Raw genomic sequence first — 19,974 nt, forward strand, 5'->3', positions numbered from 1 at the left:
AGCCAGACCATCCCTAAAATAAATCTATATTTTTAAAAACATAGGCCGGTCGCGGTGGCTCATACCTCTAATCCCAGCACTTTGGGAGGCCGAGGTGGGCAGATCACAAGGTCAGGAGTTCGAGACCAGCCTGGCCAACATAGTGAAACCCCGTCTCTACTAAAAATACAAAAATTAGCCAAGCATGGTGGTGTGTGCCTGTAATCCCACCTACCTGGGAGGCTGAGGCACAAGATCGCTTGAACCCAGAGGGAGGAGGTTGCAGTGAGCCAAGATCATGCCACCGCATTCCAGCTTGGGTGACAGAGCCACTCTGAATAAAAAAAAAAAAAAAAAGCAGTCTGCTGCTTCCTCAGTAGTGCCACCAGCCCACAGGAGGGACCCACCTGTTCCTGCTGCCCCACAGTGACCTGGGGCTGGAGAATGTCCCAAGGCGACCAGTGCTCCAGTGGCTCCTCTCCTGAAGGGACTGGGGGGACCTCCAAGTCGACCCTGTCCAGGTGGGCTCTGTTGTCACTCAGCCACCCTCTGGGGCTGCCCCTTCCTTTGTTTCTGGAAAGAGAGGGACCTGTCTGGGAGGGGAAGCGGCAGGCAGAAGCACCCTGTGCTCTCGGGGTCCCAGCTGGCTGGAGCCCCATGGCGGCGTGTCTGGACCTGAGCACCCTGCCTCCATTCTAGAGATGTCCACGCCCCCTTCCCGGGGCAGCCTGGGAGGACACTGGCCAGTGACCAGTGACAGGAGGCCAGAGGGCGCTACAGGAGAAGGTTTTTATGCCATGATGGGGGTCCCCCAGTCAGCAGATGCCAGGGGAGGGCTAGGGGCTGCAGTTTATCCCCTCTGCCCACAGCGTCCCCCCAAGAACAGAAAGACTTTGAATAGCGTCACTGGTTTATTCAGTTTCATCCAGGGCAACTGTTTTAAAAACCCGCACACAGGACAGTGGATGTGTCTGCTGCATGCATGGATCATCAGCACAAGGCGGGTAAGGGCTGCAGCTGAGTCCGGATCCACTCAGGCTTACGTGGTCCAGTCCTCAGCAAACCCTCCTAGAAGACGCGAAAACACATTCTGCCTTCCAAGTTTCTAAACCAGAAACACCTGCGTTTTGAAACAGGTGGTCAGGTACTAAACGGAGAGGGTATCCCACGTGGGAGGGGCCTTGGCATGTCTAGGCACCAGGAAGACTGTGCTCCAAATTAGGACGGGCCCTGGCTGGCTCCAGGGCGAACTGAGGCAGAGGCCCCAGTTCTTTTTTTTTCTTTTTTAACAGAGTCTCTGGCCGGGGGCGGTGGCTCAAGCCTGTAATCCCAGCACTTTGGGAGGCCAAGACGGGTGGATCACAAGGTCAGGAGATCGAGACCATTCTGGCTAACACGGTGAAACCCCATATCTACCAAAAAAAATACAAAAAACTAGCCGGGCGAGGTGGCGGGCGCCTGTAGTCCCAGCTACTCGGGAGGCTGAGGCAGGAGAATGGCGTAAACCCGGGAGGCGGAGCTTGCAGTGAGCTGAGATCCGGCCACTGCACTCCAGCCTGGACGACAGAGAGAGATTCCGTCTCAAAAAAAAACAAAACAGAAAAACAACAGAGTCTCGTTCTTTACCCAGGCTGGAGTGCAGTGGCGTGATCTTGGCTCACTGCATCCTCTGCCTCCCAGGCTCAAGTGATTCTCCTGCCTCTGCCTCCTGGGTAGCTGGGATTACAGGGGTGTGTCACCACGCCCGGCTAATTTTTGTATTTTTAGTAGAGATGGGGTTTCACCACGTGGGCCAGGCTGGTCTCGAACTCCTGATCTCAGGTGATCCGCCCGCCTCTGTCTCCCAAAGTGCTGTGATTACAGATGTGAGCCACCACGCCCGGCCTGGAGGCCTCTGTTCTTAAACACTGTTCAAAGACAGGCTAAACCTCCAGAAACTGAATTTCTAGGCTGCAGTGGCGTTCCCCATCGCCCATGCTGCCCCTCAAGGTGTTTCTGCAGCTCCGACAACAGCTCGCCCTCCGTCTCCCCACAGGCTCTGGGGTGACCCTGAGGTTTCCTCTCCCAGCCACCATGGCCCTACCCATGGTCACTGCTATTCCCACAGCAATGGTTTGCCTCATTCCTCGAAACTAGAAAGTCTGGAGCTGGGAGAACAAGAACTCTCGGAGAAAGAGAACAGGAAATTCCAACACCGTCATCCTCCTAATCAGAGAGCTAGACTTCAATGTGGCTCCGTCCCCACCCACGTGCCACCATCACTGGGCACTTAATACCTGCCTGGATGCTGCCAGGTCAAGAACTCTGCCTGGGGACCAGGTACACTAACTGACCCCCAGATGGCACTGGAGATGCGTTCCATAGTCTGGGGAGTGTGGCACTGCATGGGCAGGGGCACAGATGGTGCAGGAAGGTGGGAGGCAGGAGAAGGCCCAGCAGGGCCCTCCCAAAAGGCTGAGGCCAGAGTAAGAGGCTGCCGCCTCTCCCAGCCACGAGGAGCCATTCATTTAGAAGAGCCGGCCTGTCTTGACCCAAAGCCACTCCTTGGAGGGACACTGACATGCTGACATTCTTTTCTTTTTCTTTCTTTCTTTTTTTTTCAGAGACAGGGTCTCACTCTGTCGCCCAGGCTGGAGTACAGTGGCACGATCTTGGCTCACCACAACCTCTGCCTCCTGGGTTCAAGTGATTCTCCTGCCTCAGCCTCCCAAGTAGCTGGGATTACAGGTGAGCACCACCATGCCCAGCTAATTTTTTGTATTGTTAGTAGGGACAGAGTTTCACCATGTTGACCAGGCTGGTCTCAAACTCCTGACCTCAAGTGATCCACCCACCTCGGTTTCCCAAAGTGCTGAGATTACAGGCGTGAGCCACCGTGCCCGGCCAGTAGCGCAATCATAGTTCACTGCAGCCTCTACTTCCCCAGCTCAAGCAATCCTCCTGCCTCAGCCTCCCAAGTAGCTGGAACTACAGGCATGCACTACCACGCCCAGCTAATTTATTTTTATTTAATTTATTTATTATTTTTTGAGACAGTTTTGCTTCGTCGCCCAGGCTGGAGTGCAGTGGCACGATCTCGGCTCACTGCAACCTCTGCCTCCTGGGTTCAAGCAATTCTCTTGCCTCAGCCTGCCAAGTAGCTGGGATTACAGGTACCCGCCACCATACCTGGTTAATTTTTTGTATTTTTACTAGAGATGGTTTCACCATGTTGTTGCTGAGGCTGGTCTTAAACTCCTGATCTCAAGTGATCTGCCCACCTCGGCCTCCCAAAGTGCTAAGATTACGGGCATGAGCCATTGCACCCGGCCTGGCTAATTTAAAATAATTTTTTTAGAGATGGGGTCTTGCTATGTTGCCCAGGCTGGTCTCGCACCCCTAGGCCCACGTGATCCTCCCTCCTCGGCCTTCCAAAGTGCTGGGATGACAGGCGTGCGCCACCTTGCCTGGCCAACACTGACACTCTTTAGCAATGCAAACACATATTAAACCATAAGAGGTGTTTCTACAGGCTGCAGGAAAGTACAGACGTGCTGGAGGGCAAGGGTTGCAGACAGATGTCTGCAGGGGACACAAAGGATGAACCCCTCAGAAGACACAGGGCTCTTCTCCAGCCCCCAAGGATGCCACAACTTTCTCGTGGGGACCCTCGGCGTGACTCCCCAAGGGCCCCTCAGCACGGGGAATTGCGTGTCAGGGTCTCTGTTCTCTGCTGCAGCCACATTTCCAGAGACCCCAACCAGGCCACCCAGAATTCCACGGCACAGCCAACCTGGACCCCGGAGAGAGCGTGAGCTTTTACAAGAGATGTGATCAGAGCATGAAGAAGCCCAGTGACTATTTTTTTTTTGTAGATGAAGTTTCGCTCTTGTTGCCCAGGCTGTAGTGCAATGGCATGATCTCGGCTCACTGCAACCTCTGCCTCCTGGGTTCAAGCGATTCTCCTCCTGCCTCAGCCTCCGGAGTAGCTGGGACTACAGACCCGCCACCACACCCGGTTAATTTTTTTTTTTTTTTTTTTTTTTGGAGACGGAGTCTCGCTCTGTCGCCCAGGCTGGAGTGCAGTGGCGTGATCTCAGCTCACTGCAAGCTCCGCCTCCCAGGTTCATGCCATTCTCCTGCCTCAGCCTCCCAAGTAGCTGGGACTACAGGCGCCCGCCACCACGCCCGGCTAATTTTTTGTATTTTTTTTATAGAGACGGGGTTTCACCATGTTGGCTAGGCTGGTCTCGAACTCCTGACCTCAAGTGATTCCGCCCGCCTTGGCCTCCCAAAGTGCTGGGATTACAGGCGTTAGCCATCGCGCCCAGCCTAATTTTTGTATTTTTAGTAGAGGTGGGGTTTCACCATGTTGGCCAGGCTGATCTGGAACTCCTGCCTCAGGTGATCCACCCACCTTGGCCTCCCAAAGTGCTGGGATTACAGGCATGAGCCACTGCGCCCAGCCCCAGTGACTATGAGAACAAAAGACAAGGCATGGCTGGCTCTCCAGGTTACAGCTGGAGAAGAGGGGAAAGGTGGTTGGTTGTACAAGCAGCTCAGGGAAGCTGGTGCTGCAGGGTGCGTGCGCAGCCCAAGAGTGTGGCTTTGGGTCTACCAGATGCCCTTAGGGAAAAGGCCAGAACCCGCACTGCACAGTGCAGTCACCGTGTGTGGTGGGACCCAGTGTCAGCTGAGAGGCCTAGAGGGGTCTTGCCTCCCTTGTAGGAGTCATAACAAGGAGGGCACCCATTTGGCCTGGGCCAACCCCTGGCCCCACTATCCACAGGCCAGGCCAGGCCAGGCCAATGGCCTTGCCTAGACAGGAAGTCCCCCAGGATGTCCACTCGCTGCCTGGGGCCACAGGAAGCTGCACAGGCTCCGGGGCCTGAGCCAGAGCCCCCGCCCTCGGGCTGCCACAGCCCAGGGGAGTGGCTGAGTCAGCCTCAGAGGCCATTCTGTGGCTGACAGCTGGAGGCCGCTGGCTGCCGGGGAAGGATCCTTTCCCCATCCCAGTGGCCCCACTGAGTCCGTGTGGCCAGGGCTCTCTCTGGCTGAGAAAAGAGAATTTGAGCCTAGCGTACTTTGCAGCAGTCCTCAAATAATTCAACTTCCTCATGTGGGTGTCTCATAGATACCCGTGAACATGTCTCCTCCGGCTCAGCCAGGCCGCCCCCCGCCGTTGGAAACATCCCCGGGGGCCTGACACCACTGCCGAGGGCTGCAGCACCCTGCACACCTGCTGGGCTGACGTGTGTCCTGGCTCCTGTCTTCCCCTGAAGCCAGGCCACCCAGCTTCCTCCAAGCACCAAGCCCTGCCGTGCACCTGCACCCATTCAAATGCCGCAGCCCTCGTGTCATCACTGCCACACGGGCCACTCGGCATCCACGAAGCCCACCACGGGTCTCTGGGGCAATCGTTCTCTGAAAGCAAAAGCCTGCCCTGGCTCTCCCAGGCCTGCCAGCCACGCATGCCGGGTCTGAGCACCCACTGGGTGCTGCTTGGAGGCCCTCCTGGCCCAGGACTGATGGGCAGATCCCGCTGTAGCCTCTTCACTGTGTCCCCGACCCAGGAAAGCCTGAGGCCAAGGAACCAGCCTGGTTTTGCCCCCAATGCTCTTAGCAACACAGTCCCTCGTTGAACCAGATGGTTCCATCTCAGGAGAAGTCATCCAGTGCTTATGGTATTAAGACAAGAGGAAAACTTTGGTCTGGAACTACCCGGCAGCCTTGCAAAATGTCTGCATCTGACAAAGCCCCGCCTCTGCGGGCTCCCGGGTACAGGGCCGCCCCCAGCCCCGGCCCTCAGCCCCTCACACGACCTGCAGGCTGCGCTCATGCCCGTCCAGCTGGACCTTGAGCTTGTGGAGCTCCTCGATCTCGCGGTTGTGGCGCTCCGTTTTGTGGCGCACCAGAGAGCGGTAGAAGTGGATGGTGAAGACCACGAAGATGAGGCCCACGGGCACCATGATGATGGTGGACACCAGCGCAGCCTGCCAGCCCGTGTGGCTCCCGGGGCCGGGCGGGGGGCCAGGCTGGCGCCGGGCGTCCACGGGGAGGAACTTGATCCAGCAGAGCAGCACCACCTCGGCCAGGAAAAGCAGGATGCCTAGCACGGTGGAGAAGCCCCAGGCCAGCTCGATGTAGGGGTGCATGCGCTCGTGCGGAGACTCGCTGATGGAGTTCAGGTTGTGGATGTTGCTCACGGCCTCCACGTTGGGCAGGATGCAGGTGCTGATGAGGAGGGCGAACAGGTGCACGGCCACCAGCACCGTGGTGCAGGCGCTGAAGGCAATCAGCAGCGGCCGAGGGTACTGGTACTGTGTCTCCAGCTGCACCTCCACCATGGCCACCTGTGGGGACAGCAGACAGGTGGTGCTGGGTGTGGGGAGGGCAAGGCGTGGCCCCACCAGGGCCACCTGCCAGGCAGAGCAGGGGCTGGGCCAGGTTCAGGGGACAGGGTAGCCATGGGCTCTCCTGCTGGCGGGACTCACCCACGTTTTGGGCCCTTGAAGACCAGAGGGCAACCTCCTCACTGATCAAATGTTTCACATTTTCCTTTGTTCTAATTAGCTAAAGAAGACTGCACTGAGAAAAAAAATCTCAACAGTACAGAAGAGGCCGGTGTGTGGCTCACGCCTGTAATCCCAGCACTTTGGGAGGCCAAGGCTGGTGGATCACTCGAGGCTAGGAGTTGGAGACCAGCCTGGTCAACATGGTGAACCCCCGTCTCTACTAAAAATACAAAAAGTAGCTGGGCATGGTGGCGGGCGCCTGTAATCCCAGCTACTCGGGAGGCTGAGGCAGGAGAATCGCTTGAACCTGGGAGGCGGAAGTTGCAGTGTGCCAAGATCGCGCCACTGCACTCCAGCCTGGGCGACAAAATGAGACTCTGTCTCAAAACAAAACAAGCCACAAAAGTTTAAAAAAGAAAGGAAAAAGAAAGAAAGATAGAGAGAGAGGGAGGAAGGAAGGAAGGAAGGAAGGGAGGAGGGAGGGAGGGAAAAACTGGCCGAGTACAATGGTTCATGCCTGTAATCCCAGTGGTTTGGAAGGTTGAGGCAGGAGGATCACTTGAGGCCAGGAATTCCAGGCTGCTGTGAGCCCCGATCACACCACTGCACTCCAGCCTGGGGGACAGAGGGAGACCCTGTCTCTACAAAAAATATACAACATTAGCCGGGCTTGGTGGCACACGCCTGTAGTCCCAGCTACTGGGGACTGAGGTGGGAGGATCGCTTGAATCCGGGAGATCCAGGCTGCAATGAGCTATGATCACACCACTGCACTTCAGCCCATGTGACAGAGCGAGACTTCATCTCTACACAAAAAGGAAACTGACCTTTCAAAGGTAAAAATTGGCCAGGCGCGATGACTTATGCCTATACTCCTTCCTTTGGGAGGCAGAGGCAGGAGGATCGCTTGAACCCAGGAGTTTCAGACTAGCCTGGGCAACATAGTGAGAGCCCATCTTGACAAAAAAAAAAAAAACCTGACCTTTTAAAACATAACAACTAAAACTGCCGACCCCAGACTCAGAGCTGCACACCTGGACGGCCTCAGACAGACCACGTGGTGCCTCCTCAGCAGAGGCCAAAAGCCCAGCGAGAGCCAGCATCTCTAAAGCCCAGGAAAAGTGACGGAAGTGAGGCCGAGGGTGAGGAGGAAAGGAGGCATGGCTGGGTCTCCTGAGGAAGCAAAATCATCAATCACAGTCAGAGGTTACAGCAGGTATGGTCTAAAACGGACAAACCAAGGAACGGCAGGCTCTGCTTGGTGTCTTGAAATGTGAGGTCAGCCAGGCGCGGTGGCTCACGCCTGCAATCCCAGCACTTTGGGAGGGCGAGGCGAGTGGATCACGAGGTCAGGAGCTCAAGACCAGCCTGGCCCACATGGTGAAACCCCGTCTCTACTAAAAACACAAAAAATTAGCTGGTCCTGGTGGCAGGTGCCTGTAATCCCAGCTACTCAGGAGGTTGAGGCAGGAGAATCGCTTGAACCCAGGAGGCAGAGGTTGCAGTGAGCGGAGATCATGCCACTGTACTCCAGCCTAGGTGACAGAGCAGGACTCTGTTTCAAAAAAAAAAGAAGAAAGAAGCCAGGGGAAGATTCTTCTACCACTGTGTTTCTCTCCTAGACCTAAGCCATCCCTGTTAAAAAAAAAACAAAAAAAAAAAACAAAAAAACTCAGGCCAGGTGCGGTGGCTCATGCCTGTAATTCCAGCACTTTAGAAAGCCAAGGGGGTACGGATCACTTGAGGTCAGGAGTTTGAGAGCAGCCTGGCCAACATGGCAAAAACTTTTTCTCTGTGAAAAATACAAAAATGAACCAGGCATGGTGGCTTGTGCCTGTAATCCCAGCTACTCGGGAGGCTGAGGCAGGAGAATCGCTTGAATCCGGGAGGCAGAGGTTTCAGTGAGCTGAGATCATGCCACTGCACTCCAGCCTGGGTGACAGAGTGAGACTCTGCCACACAAAAAAATAAAATAAAATAAAATAAAATAAAAAATAACTCAGGAGGCTGGGCCCCAGAGTTGGAGGCTGCAGTGAGCTATGAACGCACCGCTGCACCCCAGCCTGGGCAATAGAGCGATATCCTGTCTGGGAACGAATAAAGTAAAAAATAAAATAAAATAATATATATGAAGATTTAATAATGTCCTTCAGCAACTACCACCTCTTAGTGGTGATGGAACGCTTCCTAGATAAAAGAAAATATGGCCGGGCGCGGTGGCTCATGCCTGTAATCCCAGCCCTTTGGGAAGCTGAGGTGGGCAGATCACTTGAGGTCAGGAGCTCGAGACCAGTCTGACCAACGTGGCAAAACCCCATCTCTACTAAAAATACAAAAATTAGCCGAGCATGGTGGTGGGCGCCTGTACTCGGGAGGTTGAGGCAGGAGAATCTCTTAAACCTGGGAGGCGAAGGTTGCAGTGAGCCAGATCGCACCACTGCACTCCAGCCTGGGCGACAGAGCGAGACTATATCTCAAAAAAAAAAAAAAAAAGAAGAAGACATGGCAGTCCTAGTAGACCAGAGCTGAACAGCAGTTCACCAATAATAAGGCTGGGGCTATTGTGAAACGTATCCAAAAACCAGTAGCCACAGAACATGGGCTGAGGGATGGTTTTTCTCAGTGTGGCCCTGGGTTGGCTATGGTCACCTCAAAGGATATGGCCCAAGTGACAAATATTACAAACCACAGAGGCCTCCAAGACAGGAAATAAAGATGATTACGAGGTAGCGGGCAGGGCTCGCAAAAAGTGGTTTGTTCCGCCTTAACAGGAGAAAAGGGGCTGAGTGAGATGCCTCACACCTGTGATCCCAGCACTTTGGAAGGCTAAGGCGGGAGATCACTTAAAACCAGCAGTTCAAGACCAGCCCGGGCAACAAAGTGAGACCCCCATCTCTATTAGAAAAAAAAAAAAGAAGAAGAAGAAGAAAAGAGAAGGCAATTTTTTACTGTGTTTATACAGAATTCTTTTTAATTTAAATTACATTTTTTTTTGTTTGTTTGTTTGTTTTGAGACGGAGTCTCACTCTGTTGCCCAGGCTAGAGTGCAGTGGCCGGATCTCAGCTCACTGCAAGCTCCGCTCCCAGGTTTATGCCATTCTCCTGCCTCAGCTTCCCGAGTAGCTGGGACTACAGGCGCCTGCCACCTCGCCCAGCTAGTTTTTTGTATTTTTTTAGTAGAGACGGGGTTTCACTGTGTTCGCCAGGATGGTCTCCATCTCCTGACCTCGTGATCTGCCCGCCTCAGTCTCCCAAAATGCTCGGATTACAGGTGTGAACCACTGCACCCGGCCTAAGTTTTGTATTTTCAGTAGAGACAGTGTTTCACCACGTTGGCCAGGCTGGTCTCCAACTCCTGACCTCAAGTGATCTGCTCACCTCGGTCTCCCAAAATGCTGGGATAACAGGCATAAGCCATGGTGCCCGGCCCTCCTTTTCATATTTTTAGTAGAGACTGGGTTTCCCCATGTTGGCCAGGCTGATCTGGAACTCCTGACCTCAAGTGATCCGCCCGCCTCAGTCTCCCGAAGTGCTGGGATTACAGTGAACCACCACGCCTGGCCTATGTAGAGGTTTTATGAGGGGGGCCTCGGATCACTGGTTCTCCGTGTTGGGGGAAGAATACGCATCAAGAAATAAGCTTCAGGTTAGGCATAAGCACGCGTTGCTAGACAAAGGAACAGCTTTGCAATTCTAATGAGGGAAGACACATGACAAAGGGCGAACTCTTCCTAGCAATCTGCACCTTTGCCTGTTCCCAGGGCCCTGCCCCGACTCAGCTACAGTTTCTGATGATTTGTACTTGTCACTTATTTTTCCCAAGCTGCCCTGCAGTCTGAAGAATGATCTGACCTAATGACGCTGTGCTAATCTAATCAAGCAGGTGCACTGCGGCTCCCCCCGGGTCTCAGCTCTACGCCAGACGGTTCATTTGCTTCCCACGGCAGCTGGTGCTCTGTATCTCCGAGTTCCACATCTGCAGATTCAACCCACCGCGGATCAAAAATACTTGGGGGAAAAAACAAAATGAAACAACAATATTTTCCTCTTGGCATAAGGTGAAGAAAAAAATAACAACTAAAAAAAAAAAAAAAAACCAGCCTGGGCAACACAGCAAGACCCACCTTTTTTTTTTTTTTTTTTTTTTTTTGCAATGCAGTCTTGCTCTGTCGCCCAGGCTGGAGTGCAGTGGCGCCATCTCAGCTCAGTGCAGCCTCCCCTCTCGAGTTCAAGCAATTCTCCGTCTCAGCCTCCAGAGTAGCCAGGATTATGGGCACCTGCCACCACGTCTGTCTAATTTTTGTATTTTTAGTAGAGACGGGGTTTCACCATCTTGGCCAGGCTGGTCTTGAACACCTGACCTCATGATCCACCCGCCTCGGCCTCGCAAAGTGCTGGGATTACAGGCGTGAGCCACGGAACCCAGCCTCCACCTCTTTTTTTTTTTGAGATGGAGTCTCGCTCTGTCACCCAAGCTGGACTGCGATGGCGCCATCTTGGCTCACTGCAACCTCCACCTCCCAGGTTCAAGTGATCTTCCTGCCTCAGCCTCTTGAGTAGCTGGGATTACAGGCAAGTGCCACCAAGCCCGGCTAATTTTTGTATGTTTAGTAGAGACACGGTTCCACCATATTGGCTAGGCTGGTCTCGAACTCCTGACTTCAGGTGATCTGCCCGCCTCAGCCTCCCAAAGCGCTGGCATTACAGGCATGAGCCACCGTGCCCAGTCAGCTTTTTCTTTTAAATTGTACCATCAGTCTAACAATTGAGCCTCTGGCCTATAGAAAAACAATAGAGGCCGGGTGTGGTGGCTCACACCTGTAATACCAGCACTTTGGGAGGCCGAGGTGGGCGGATCACCTGAGGTTAGGAGTTCGAGACCAGCCTGGCCAACATGGTGAAACTCTGTCCCTACTAACAATACAAAAATTAGCCGGGTGTGGTTTGTGTGCTTGTAGTCCCAGCTACTTGAGAGGCTGAGGCAGGAGAATCACTTGAATCCAGGAGGCGGAGGTTGCAGTGAGCTGAAATCATACCACTGCACTCCAGCCTGGGTGACAGAGCAAGAATCCATCTCAAAACAAAAACAAAAAGAAAAACAATAATTGTTTTCACATAAGGAAACAGGCTGGACAAGGTGTAATGCTAGCACTTTGGGAGGCCGAGGTGGGAAAATCACCTGAGAGTTCAAGACTGCAGTGAGCCATGATTGCACTCCTGCACACTCCAGCCTAGGCAACAGAGCAGAGAACTTGTCTCTAAAAAAGAAAAAGAAAAAAAAAAAACATTAGCTAGGCATGGTGGCACGTGCCTATAATTCCAGCTACTCAGGAGGCTGAGACAGGAGGATGGCTTGAGCCCAGGAAGTAGAGGCTGCAGTGAGCCGTGATCACACCACTGCCCTCTCCAGCCTGGGCAACAGACAGGGACCCTGTCTCTAAAAACAAAACAACAATAAAAAAATCACTTCCGCCCAATAGGACCTTTAAGCACACTGTTGTCCTCACTGTGAGTCCTTAACCTCTGGGACAATTCCCTCCAGGGGTGTGGGTCAGCGACTTTGGAGTCAACAGGAGATGGGCCCCTTGTCAGAGCCACAGCTTTGTCCGAAACTGACTCTTGTCCTAGGGGATGACTCAGAGGGAAGGCGGCCACCGGGAGCCAGGCCAAAAGCTCTGCTTTGTCACCCTGGAGTTCACATTCCAGGAACTTCTGCATCGCTAACTGGGATAAACTGATCCAACCCCAATCAATCCCTGGGGCCTGCTCAGAGATCCCTGAGAGCTCCAAACGTTTGGGTGGTGCCCGAGACGGGGCAGACATGGGCACTTTTCTCCAGGAAACCCTGTACCATGCAGCGATTTGATTTGATTTTATCTTTTTAATTAATTAATTAATCTATTTATTTTGAGACAAAGTCTCACTCTTGACCAGGCTGGAGTATAGTAGTGTGACCTTGGCTCACTGCATCCTCTGGCCTCCCAGGTTCAAGCGATTCTTTTGTCTCAGTCTCCCGAGTAGCTGGGATTACAGGCACCTGCCACCATACCCAGCTTGTTTTTTTGTACTTTTAGTAGAGACGGTGTTTCACTGTGTTGGCCAGGCTGGTCTTGAACTCCTGATCTCAAGTGATCCACCCACCTCGGCCTCCCAAAGTGTTGGGATTACAGGCATGAGCCACTGCGCCCGGCCAAAATAAAGAAATAAATAAATTTTATTTTTTCTTTTTGGAGATGGGGTCTTACTCTGACGTCCAGGCTGGAGTGAAGTCATGTGATCATAACGCATTGAGGCCTCGGCCTCCTGGGCTCAAGTGATCCTCCCGCCTCAGCCTCCCAAATAGCTGGGGCTATAGGTGCGTGCCACCACGTCCGGCTAATTATTTATTTTATTTTTGTAAAGACAGGGGTCTTGCTGTGTTGCCCAGGCTGGTCTCAAACTCCTGGCCTCAAGCTATTCTCCCGCCTTGGCCTCCCAAAGTGCTGGGATTACAGGTGTGAGTCACTGCACCTGAGCTACTATAATTACCCTGCACCAACCTCCCTCCTTCCTGAGCAAGCACTTGATGTGAACAGGACAGAGTGGGTTTTCTGAAGATTCTAGGCTGGGAGCCCCCGGCATACACCCAGCACCCCCACTCACATTGACAGAGTCGCCCAAGTCCCAGCTGGTGGGAACGCTTTGGTCCCTGAGGCATCCCAGGACCTCAGTTAGCAAAGCCCATCTGACCAGCGAGCTCCTCACCTGGCACGCACACTCACCATGGCGAAGCCGGAGAGGAGGGCAGAGGTCCTGCTGGAGGCCTTCAGCTTGGCCCTGCTCAGGTAGAGCTTCCGCCACGACAGGGCCTGTACCGAGTGGTGGTTGGAGGTGACCAGTTCCAGGTAGCTGCGGCGGACCCAGTCCCGGTAATCCATGCCCTTGTGGCCGGGCTCCGGGCAGGCAGGAGTAGAGGGGTCGACAGGCACATTGAGCTCAGCGCTCATGGTGGGAGCCAGGCTGAACGTGGGAGAGAGATATGCTCAGGTACCCTAGGTTACTGCGGCCTGGAAGAGCTAGACTCTAAGCCCATTCAACCTACAGGGGCTGCCCAGGGGTTTAGAAAGTGCCCAGGACCTAAAGTTATGATGGTTTGTTTGTCTGCTTTTGAGACAGTGTCTCGCTCTGTCGCCCAGGCTGCAGTGCAGTGGGGCAATCTCACCTCACTGGAAACTCTGGCTCCCAGGTTCAAGTAATTCCTCTGCTCAGTCTCCTGAGTAGCTGGGATTATAGGTGTGCACCACCACGCCCAGCTAATTTTTGTATTTTTAATACAGACGGGGTTTCATCATGTTGGCCAGGCTGGTCTTGAACTCCTGACCTCAAGTGATCTGCCTGCCTCAGCCTCCCAAAGTGCTGGGATTACAGGTATGAGCCACTGCGCCCAGCCTCCAGGACCTAAAGTTCTGAAACCTGGATTTGACCCTACTGTGTGATTCTAAGCATGACAGCTGACCTCTCTGAGCTGGCTCTTTCATCTTGAAAATGGGGATATTTCCACCTATAGGACTTTTAATTTATTTTATTTTACATATTTTTTTTGAGACAGTCTCGCTGAGTCACCCAGGCTGGAGTGCAGTGGTGCAATCTCTGCTCACTGCAACCTCTGACTCCCAGATTCAAGCGATTCTCCTGCCTCAGCCTCCCAAGAACCTGGGACTACAGGCACCCGCCACCAGACCTGGCTGATTTTTGTATTCTTAGTAGAGATGGAGTTTCACCATGTTGGACAAGCTAGTCTCGAACTCCTGAACTCAGGTGATGCAACTGCCTCAGCCTCCCAAGATGATGAGATTACAGGTGTGAGCCACCGCGCCCAGCCTTCAACTTAAATTTTGATCATTACAGTTCACCTTAAGAAAAATACTGGACTTACAAAACTAAAGCCACATCCAAGCTACAAGGCAAACTTTTAGCAAGATGAAAAATGAAATCCACCAATTCACATGACCACATTTTAAGGAGAAACAGACGGCGGAGATGCCTGGACTCATACCTGGTAGACATCTGGTTTGACTAACATGGATTAAACATCAGAAGGACGGATCTGTCAAGATTTGTGAATTTAAACCTAAATCTCCACTAAGTAAGGGGATTGGCGGTCGTGTGTGTCCCAAGGAGCTGGGCTGCTCGGCTGCATGCCAGGATCCAGTTCTAATTAATCTGCAGGGCATGCTTCAAGGGCACAGGCACCTTGTGGTTTACTTGGCATCAAAAAGAGTGACTTTTCCAGCCTGGCCAACATGGTGAAACCCTGTTTCCACTAAAAATACAAAAATTAGCCGGGCGTGGTGGTGGGTGCCTGTAATTCCAGTGACTGGGGAGGCTGAGGCAGAGGCAGGAGAATCACTTGAACCCAGGAGACGGAGGTTACAGTGAGCCAAGACTGTGCCACTGCACTCCAGCCTGAGTGACAGAGCAGAACTCTGTCTCAAGAAAGGAGAGGAGAGGAGAGGAGAGGAGGGGAGAGGAAAGGAGAGGAGAGGGGAGGGGAGGGGAGGGGAGGGGAGAGGAAAGGAAAGGGGAAAGGAAAGGAAAGAGGAAAGGAAAGAAGAAAGGAAAGAGGAAAGGAAAGAAGAAAGCAAAGAGGAAAAGAAAGAGGAAAGGAAAGGAAAGGAAAAAGGAAAAAGGAAAGGAAAGGGAAGGGAAGGAAAGGAAAGGGAAGGAAAAAGGAAAGGAAAGGAAAAAGGAAAGGGAAGGGAAGGAAAGGGAAGGAAAGGAAAGGGAAGGGAAGGAAAGGAAAGGAAAAAGGGAAGGAAAGGGAAGAAAAGGGAAGGGAAGGAAAGGGAAAGGAAGGAAAGGGAAGAGAGTAACTTCTATGTCCAGGCCCACATGGGCCCCATGGAAAGTCTGCTTCAGGCTGTTACACACAGATCCGTGTTCTAGGTCCCAGGGAGTGTGGCTGGGGTGGATGGGTGGAGTGGGGGGTGCTTAACAGGGTCAGCAGCTGAGGAAATGCCCCAAACTTAGTCCATCCCTGCCAGAGTCCAGCCCCCATAATTGAAAATGCCCTAATTTGGAAACTACGCAGGAAGGTGCTGGAGGTGGAAAACCATGTCGGCTTTCCCTTTGTTCTCAACAAGGCTGCAAAGCCACAGCCTTCCCTGGCCAACAGGCCCTCTGGGAACAGTTCTGTGCTATTTCTGCCAGGGGATGCCAATTACCAGGTCATTTATACGAATGCCAACTTGGGCTGTCCGTCCCATCTCCTCATGCACATCCGCAGCCAGCAGCACCGCATCCAAGCACTTCCATCCCCGGGTGTACCTTCCCTTGGGGAGAACTCAGAGAAACACTGCAATCCATAGATTAGCTCCACATAATGGGAAATGCTATAATTTGGAAACTGCATTTTTGCTCTTCCCTCACCCCCATAGTTAACAGAATTGAGCGTGCAGGTCTGATGACCACAGTATACGGAGACTGCAGGGGTGAGACGCTAACCTTTGCTCCCTCCGTCCTCCCTCCTCCATCACACAGGTGCTGAGCACACTGGGTACTTAAGGATCCAAGATGAAAGAGGCCAGAATTCATGGCCTCCCAGTAGGGGAGCAAGATAAGGGGATGTGGGTCGGGAGCCGTGGTTCAAACCTGTCCTCCCAGAACTTTGGGAGGCTGAGGTGGGCGGATCACTAGAGGTCAGGAGTTCGAGACCAGCCTGGACAACATGGTGGAACGCTGTTTCTACTAAAAAACAAAAAATTAACTGGGCATGGTGGTGGGCGCCTGTAATCCCAGCTACTCAGGAGGCTGAGGCAGGAGAATCACTTGAGCCAGGGAGGTGAAGGTTGCAGTGAGCTGAGATTGCAGCACTGCACTCTCGCCTGGGCCACAAAGCGAGACTCCATCTCCAAAAAAAATAAATAAATAAATAAAATTTTTAAAAAGTCAGGCGCAGTGGCTCATGCCTGTAATCCCAGCACTTTGGGAGGCTAAGGCAGGTGGATCACTAGAAGTCAGGAGTTCAAGACCTGCCTGGCCAACATGGTGAAACCCCATCTCCACCAAAAATACAAAAATTGGCCAGGTGTGGTGGCATGCACCTGTAGTCCCAGCTACTCAGGAGGCTGAGGCAGGAGAATCACTTGAGTCCAGGAGGCAGAGGTTGGAGTGAGCTGAGATTGCACCACGGCACTCCAGCCTGGGTGACAGAGTGAGACTGTGTCTTAAAAAAAGAAAGAAAGGGCCGGGCGCGGTGGCTCAAGCCTGTAATCCCAGCACTTTGGGAGGCCGAGACGGGCGGATCACGAGGTCAGGAGATCGAGACCATCCTGGCTAACACAGTGAAACCCCGTCTCTACTAAAAAATACAAAAAAATAGCCGGGTGAGGTGGCGGGCGCCTGTAGTCCCAGCTATAGGGAGGCTGAGGCAGGAGAATGGCGTGAACCTGGGAGGCGGAGCTTGCAGTGAGCTGCGATCCGGCCACTGCACTCCAGCCTGGGCGACAGCGCGAGACTCCCTCTCAAAAAAAAAAAAAAAAAAAAAAGAAAGAAAGAAAAAAAATAGCCGGGTGTGGTGACAGAGGTTGCAGTGAGGCAAGAGCACGCCACTGCACTCCAGCCTGGGCGACAGAGCAAGACTCCATCTCAGGCCGGACGCGGTGGCTCACGCCTGTAATCCCAGCACTTTGGGAGGCCGAGGCGGGCGGATCACAAGGTCAGGAGATCGAGACCATGGTGAAACCCCGTCTCTACTAAAAAATAGAAAAAAATTAGCCGGGCGCAGTGGCGGGCGCCTGTAGTCCCAGCTACTCGGGAGGCTGAGGTAGGAGAATGGCGTGAACCCGGGAGGCGGAGCTTGCAGTGAGCCGAGATTGCGCCACTGCACTCCAGCCTGGGCGACAGAGCGAGACTCCGTCTCAAAAAAAAAAAAAAAAAAAAAAGACTCCATCTCAAAAAAAAAAAAAAAAAAAAAAAGAAGTGGGGGCAATCCTCATCCACTGAGCTAAAGGCTTCAGTAGAGGGCAGGGAGCAGAGGACTGGCTGCCTCACACCAAGGCCAGGAAAAGGTGCCTGCAGATAACACCGCGGAGGGGACACAGCAGCCCTTTGCAGGCCAAAGTGCCTCACACCTGTAATCCCAGTGTTTTGTAAGGCCAAGGTGGGAGGATCACTTGAGGACAGGAGCTGGAGACCAGCCTAGGCAACATAGTAAGAAGCTGTCTCTAAAAATAATTTTTTTTTGAGATGGGGTCCTGCTGTGTTGCCAAGGCTGGAGTGCAGTGGCACGATCTCAGCTCCCTGCAAACTCTGCCTCCTGGGCTCAAGTGATCCTCCCTCCTCAACCTCCCGAGTAACTGGGACTACAGGTGTGTGCCACCACGCCTGGTTAATTTTTTATTTTTGGTAGAGACAGGGTTTTGCCACGTTGGCTAGGCTGGTCTAGAACTCTTGAGCTCAAGGGATCTGCCCACCTTGGCCTTCCAAAGTGCTAAGATTACAGGCGTGAACCACTGCATATGGCCTCTAAAAAGAATTTCAAAAAAGAGGGACCGTTCCTCAAAGACAAGACGCTGCCCGAATGGAAAGATTCTGAGAGACCGGAAGGCCACTCCAGGTGTATGTGTGGGGTGGCTCCCCTTGTCCAGGAGATAAGCAGGGAAGGTAGCTGCCACCTGGGGGCTGGAGGGGGCAGGGAGATGTGGGTGGAAGACACTTGGAGCCTGGGGCTGTGGAATGAGCCAGAGGGTCTGGGCAGCATGACTGGGCGTCCAGCCACGGAGAATGGAAGGAATCGGTGAGTGGAACGGTCTGGGCACTGCTAGATCATTCTGGTTTGGGACCACAGTTCAACCCAGGGAAATGGCTGGCCAACTGGGAGGAGTGGGAGGCAAGGGAGAGCCTGGTGGCCTCCAGAGGAAGGAAGGGTGAACAAGAGGGACGCTCCATTAGTAGGGGTGGGCTGGGCTCAGGTCTGAGAGTGGAGGTGAAGAGCTCAGGGCAGTGAGGGCTGAGGGTGGCTTCCTGGGAGCTGCCAGCCCTCTCATGCCCCATTGGTGAGGCCCTGCAGATGCCCCCCGAGTGGGTGGGGGTGTGGAGGAAAGGATGTCTGGAGGTGGGTCTTGAGACAGGTCTGCAGGTCTGGAAGGAGTAGCCCAGGAGGGGATTCCTATTCATCCTCTATGTTTCCAGTGCCACCTGTGTGTGTGTGTGCCAGGCCCAGTGACCTGGGGGGGAGGGACAGAGTCTGGGCCCCACACTGGATCCCAGGCAGGGGGTGGGGTGGGGCAGGATGGAGCCCTGCACTTCTGTCAGGTGGCACAGCCCCTAGAGGATGCTCAGGGACTGAACCTTGTGGGGTTGCTTTTTTTTTTTTTGCTTCAACGAGCAGTCAGAGAAAACAGGTCTTGGAGAATAACGCGATCCCCTCTCTAAAGATGAGCGATTCTTCCTGGCTGGCCTGTTGGACACATTTCCAGAGGGCGGTCTTGGAGTTTGACTTCCTCTAAGCATCTGGGGCACCGGCAATGGCGAGTGTCTCTCTCCGGCAGGCGCATTGGGAGGGGGCCTCCCAGGGACGCCCGCCTGCATCCCTGTCCCTCCCCCAGGGACACCCCGGTGTCCGGACCTGGCTGCGCCCTCGACCCGGATCCGCTGGGCGCCGCACCCCGCCAGGGATCCCGCGGGGTGGAGGTCACCAACCCCGGATGGGTGGTGACCGCGCCCCGGCAGCCTACAGTCGTCCCCTTCCCCGCCGAGCGTCCCCGGTCCAATTTCGGCCCCCCCAGCCGTAGGGACCCCCGCTCCCGGCGCCAGCCCCACGCCGCCACACTCACCGGAGCTGCCCTCTCCCCGCCCGGCTCAGCTCCCGCTCGGGCTGCGTGGCCGCGTGGCCTGTGGCCCAGTGGCCCGGCCGGGGAGCCGAGCGCGGCCCCCTCCCTCCTTCCGCCGGTCGCGCGGGGTCCCCCGGCCCCGCCTCCGCCCCGCCCCCGCGGTCGCCGCAGCCGCTGCCAAGGCAACCGGGCGCCGCCGCCACGTGACCTGCCCGCGGGGGAGCCGCGGCCACGTCACCCGCCGGGCAGGGAGGGGCGGGGCTGGCGGCACCTCCTCGGAGTGGCGGGGTGGGGGTCCCTGCCTTACCTGGAACCACCCCGGGATCGCGCGCTGGAGAGGAGCCGGGGAGGTGGGAAGGCCCTGACCCGCGCGCATCCCTCCTGCCCCAGCTCCCGTCCCCCGCCCCAGCTCTCGGAGTCAAGGCGAGGCCCCCGCCCCATCGGAGATCCGGCTACCCACAGACCACGAGCTGGGCTTTCCCTGCCCCTGGGTCCGGGCGCAAAAGGGAAGCCCCGGGCTTGGCAGGGGGAGCCTTGGGGGGTGCCTAGCATTGGACGCTGGCTGCATGGAGGGGTGGGGAGTGGGGACAGGGCGGGGGGGGTGCCAGGTGGGCAGTGGAGGGGAAAAGAAGGTGGGGAGGGGAGAATCCGTCTGGCCACGCCCGAGTTTTCACAGGATTTTTTCTTTT

The 19,974-nt window shown here is 54.5% G+C and overlaps 1 protein-coding gene across 5 annotated transcripts; it reads right to left on the reverse strand.

Moving 5' to 3' along the window:
* Window positions 1-877: 877 nt before the first annotated feature.
* ORAI2 (ORAI calcium release-activated calcium modulator 2) lies at window positions 878-19,418 on the reverse strand. 5 transcript variants are annotated; one of them, XM_008018428.3, is made up of 4 exons: window positions 19,289-19,418; window positions 15,677-15,807; window positions 13,235-13,472; window positions 878-6,311 (listed from the first exon to the last, which is right to left on the reverse strand). In XM_008018428.3, the coding sequence occupies exons 2-4, from the start codon at window positions 15,682-15,684 to the stop codon at window positions 5,772-5,774; spliced, it is 786 nt and encodes a 261-aa protein (XP_008016619.1). In that variant the 5' UTR covers window positions 15,685-15,807; window positions 19,289-19,418; the 3' UTR covers window positions 878-5,771. The 5 variants fall into 5 exon arrangements, with proteins under 5 accessions (XP_008016619.1, XP_008016620.1, XP_072868818.1 ...); XM_008018429.3 differs by having other exon boundaries at window positions 15,677-15,825; XM_073012717.1 differs by having other exon boundaries at window positions 15,677-16,196.
* Window positions 19,419-19,974: the final 556 nt, after the last annotated feature.

This window comes from Chlorocebus sabaeus, chromosome 28 (assembly GCF_047675955.1).
Source record: "Chlorocebus sabaeus isolate Y175 chromosome 28, mChlSab1.0.hap1, whole genome shotgun sequence".
NCBI lineage: Eukaryota > Metazoa > Chordata > Mammalia > Primates > Cercopithecidae > Chlorocebus > Chlorocebus sabaeus.

Bases quoted from the DNA above. Each gene is read 5' to 3' on its own strand.
- ORAI2 (XM_008018428.3), bottom strand. The intron at 6,312-13,234 runs GTGAGTGTGCGT...CTGTCCCCACAG, and splicing joins TCCTCTCCGGCTTCGCCATG to GTGGCCATGGTGGAGGTGCA.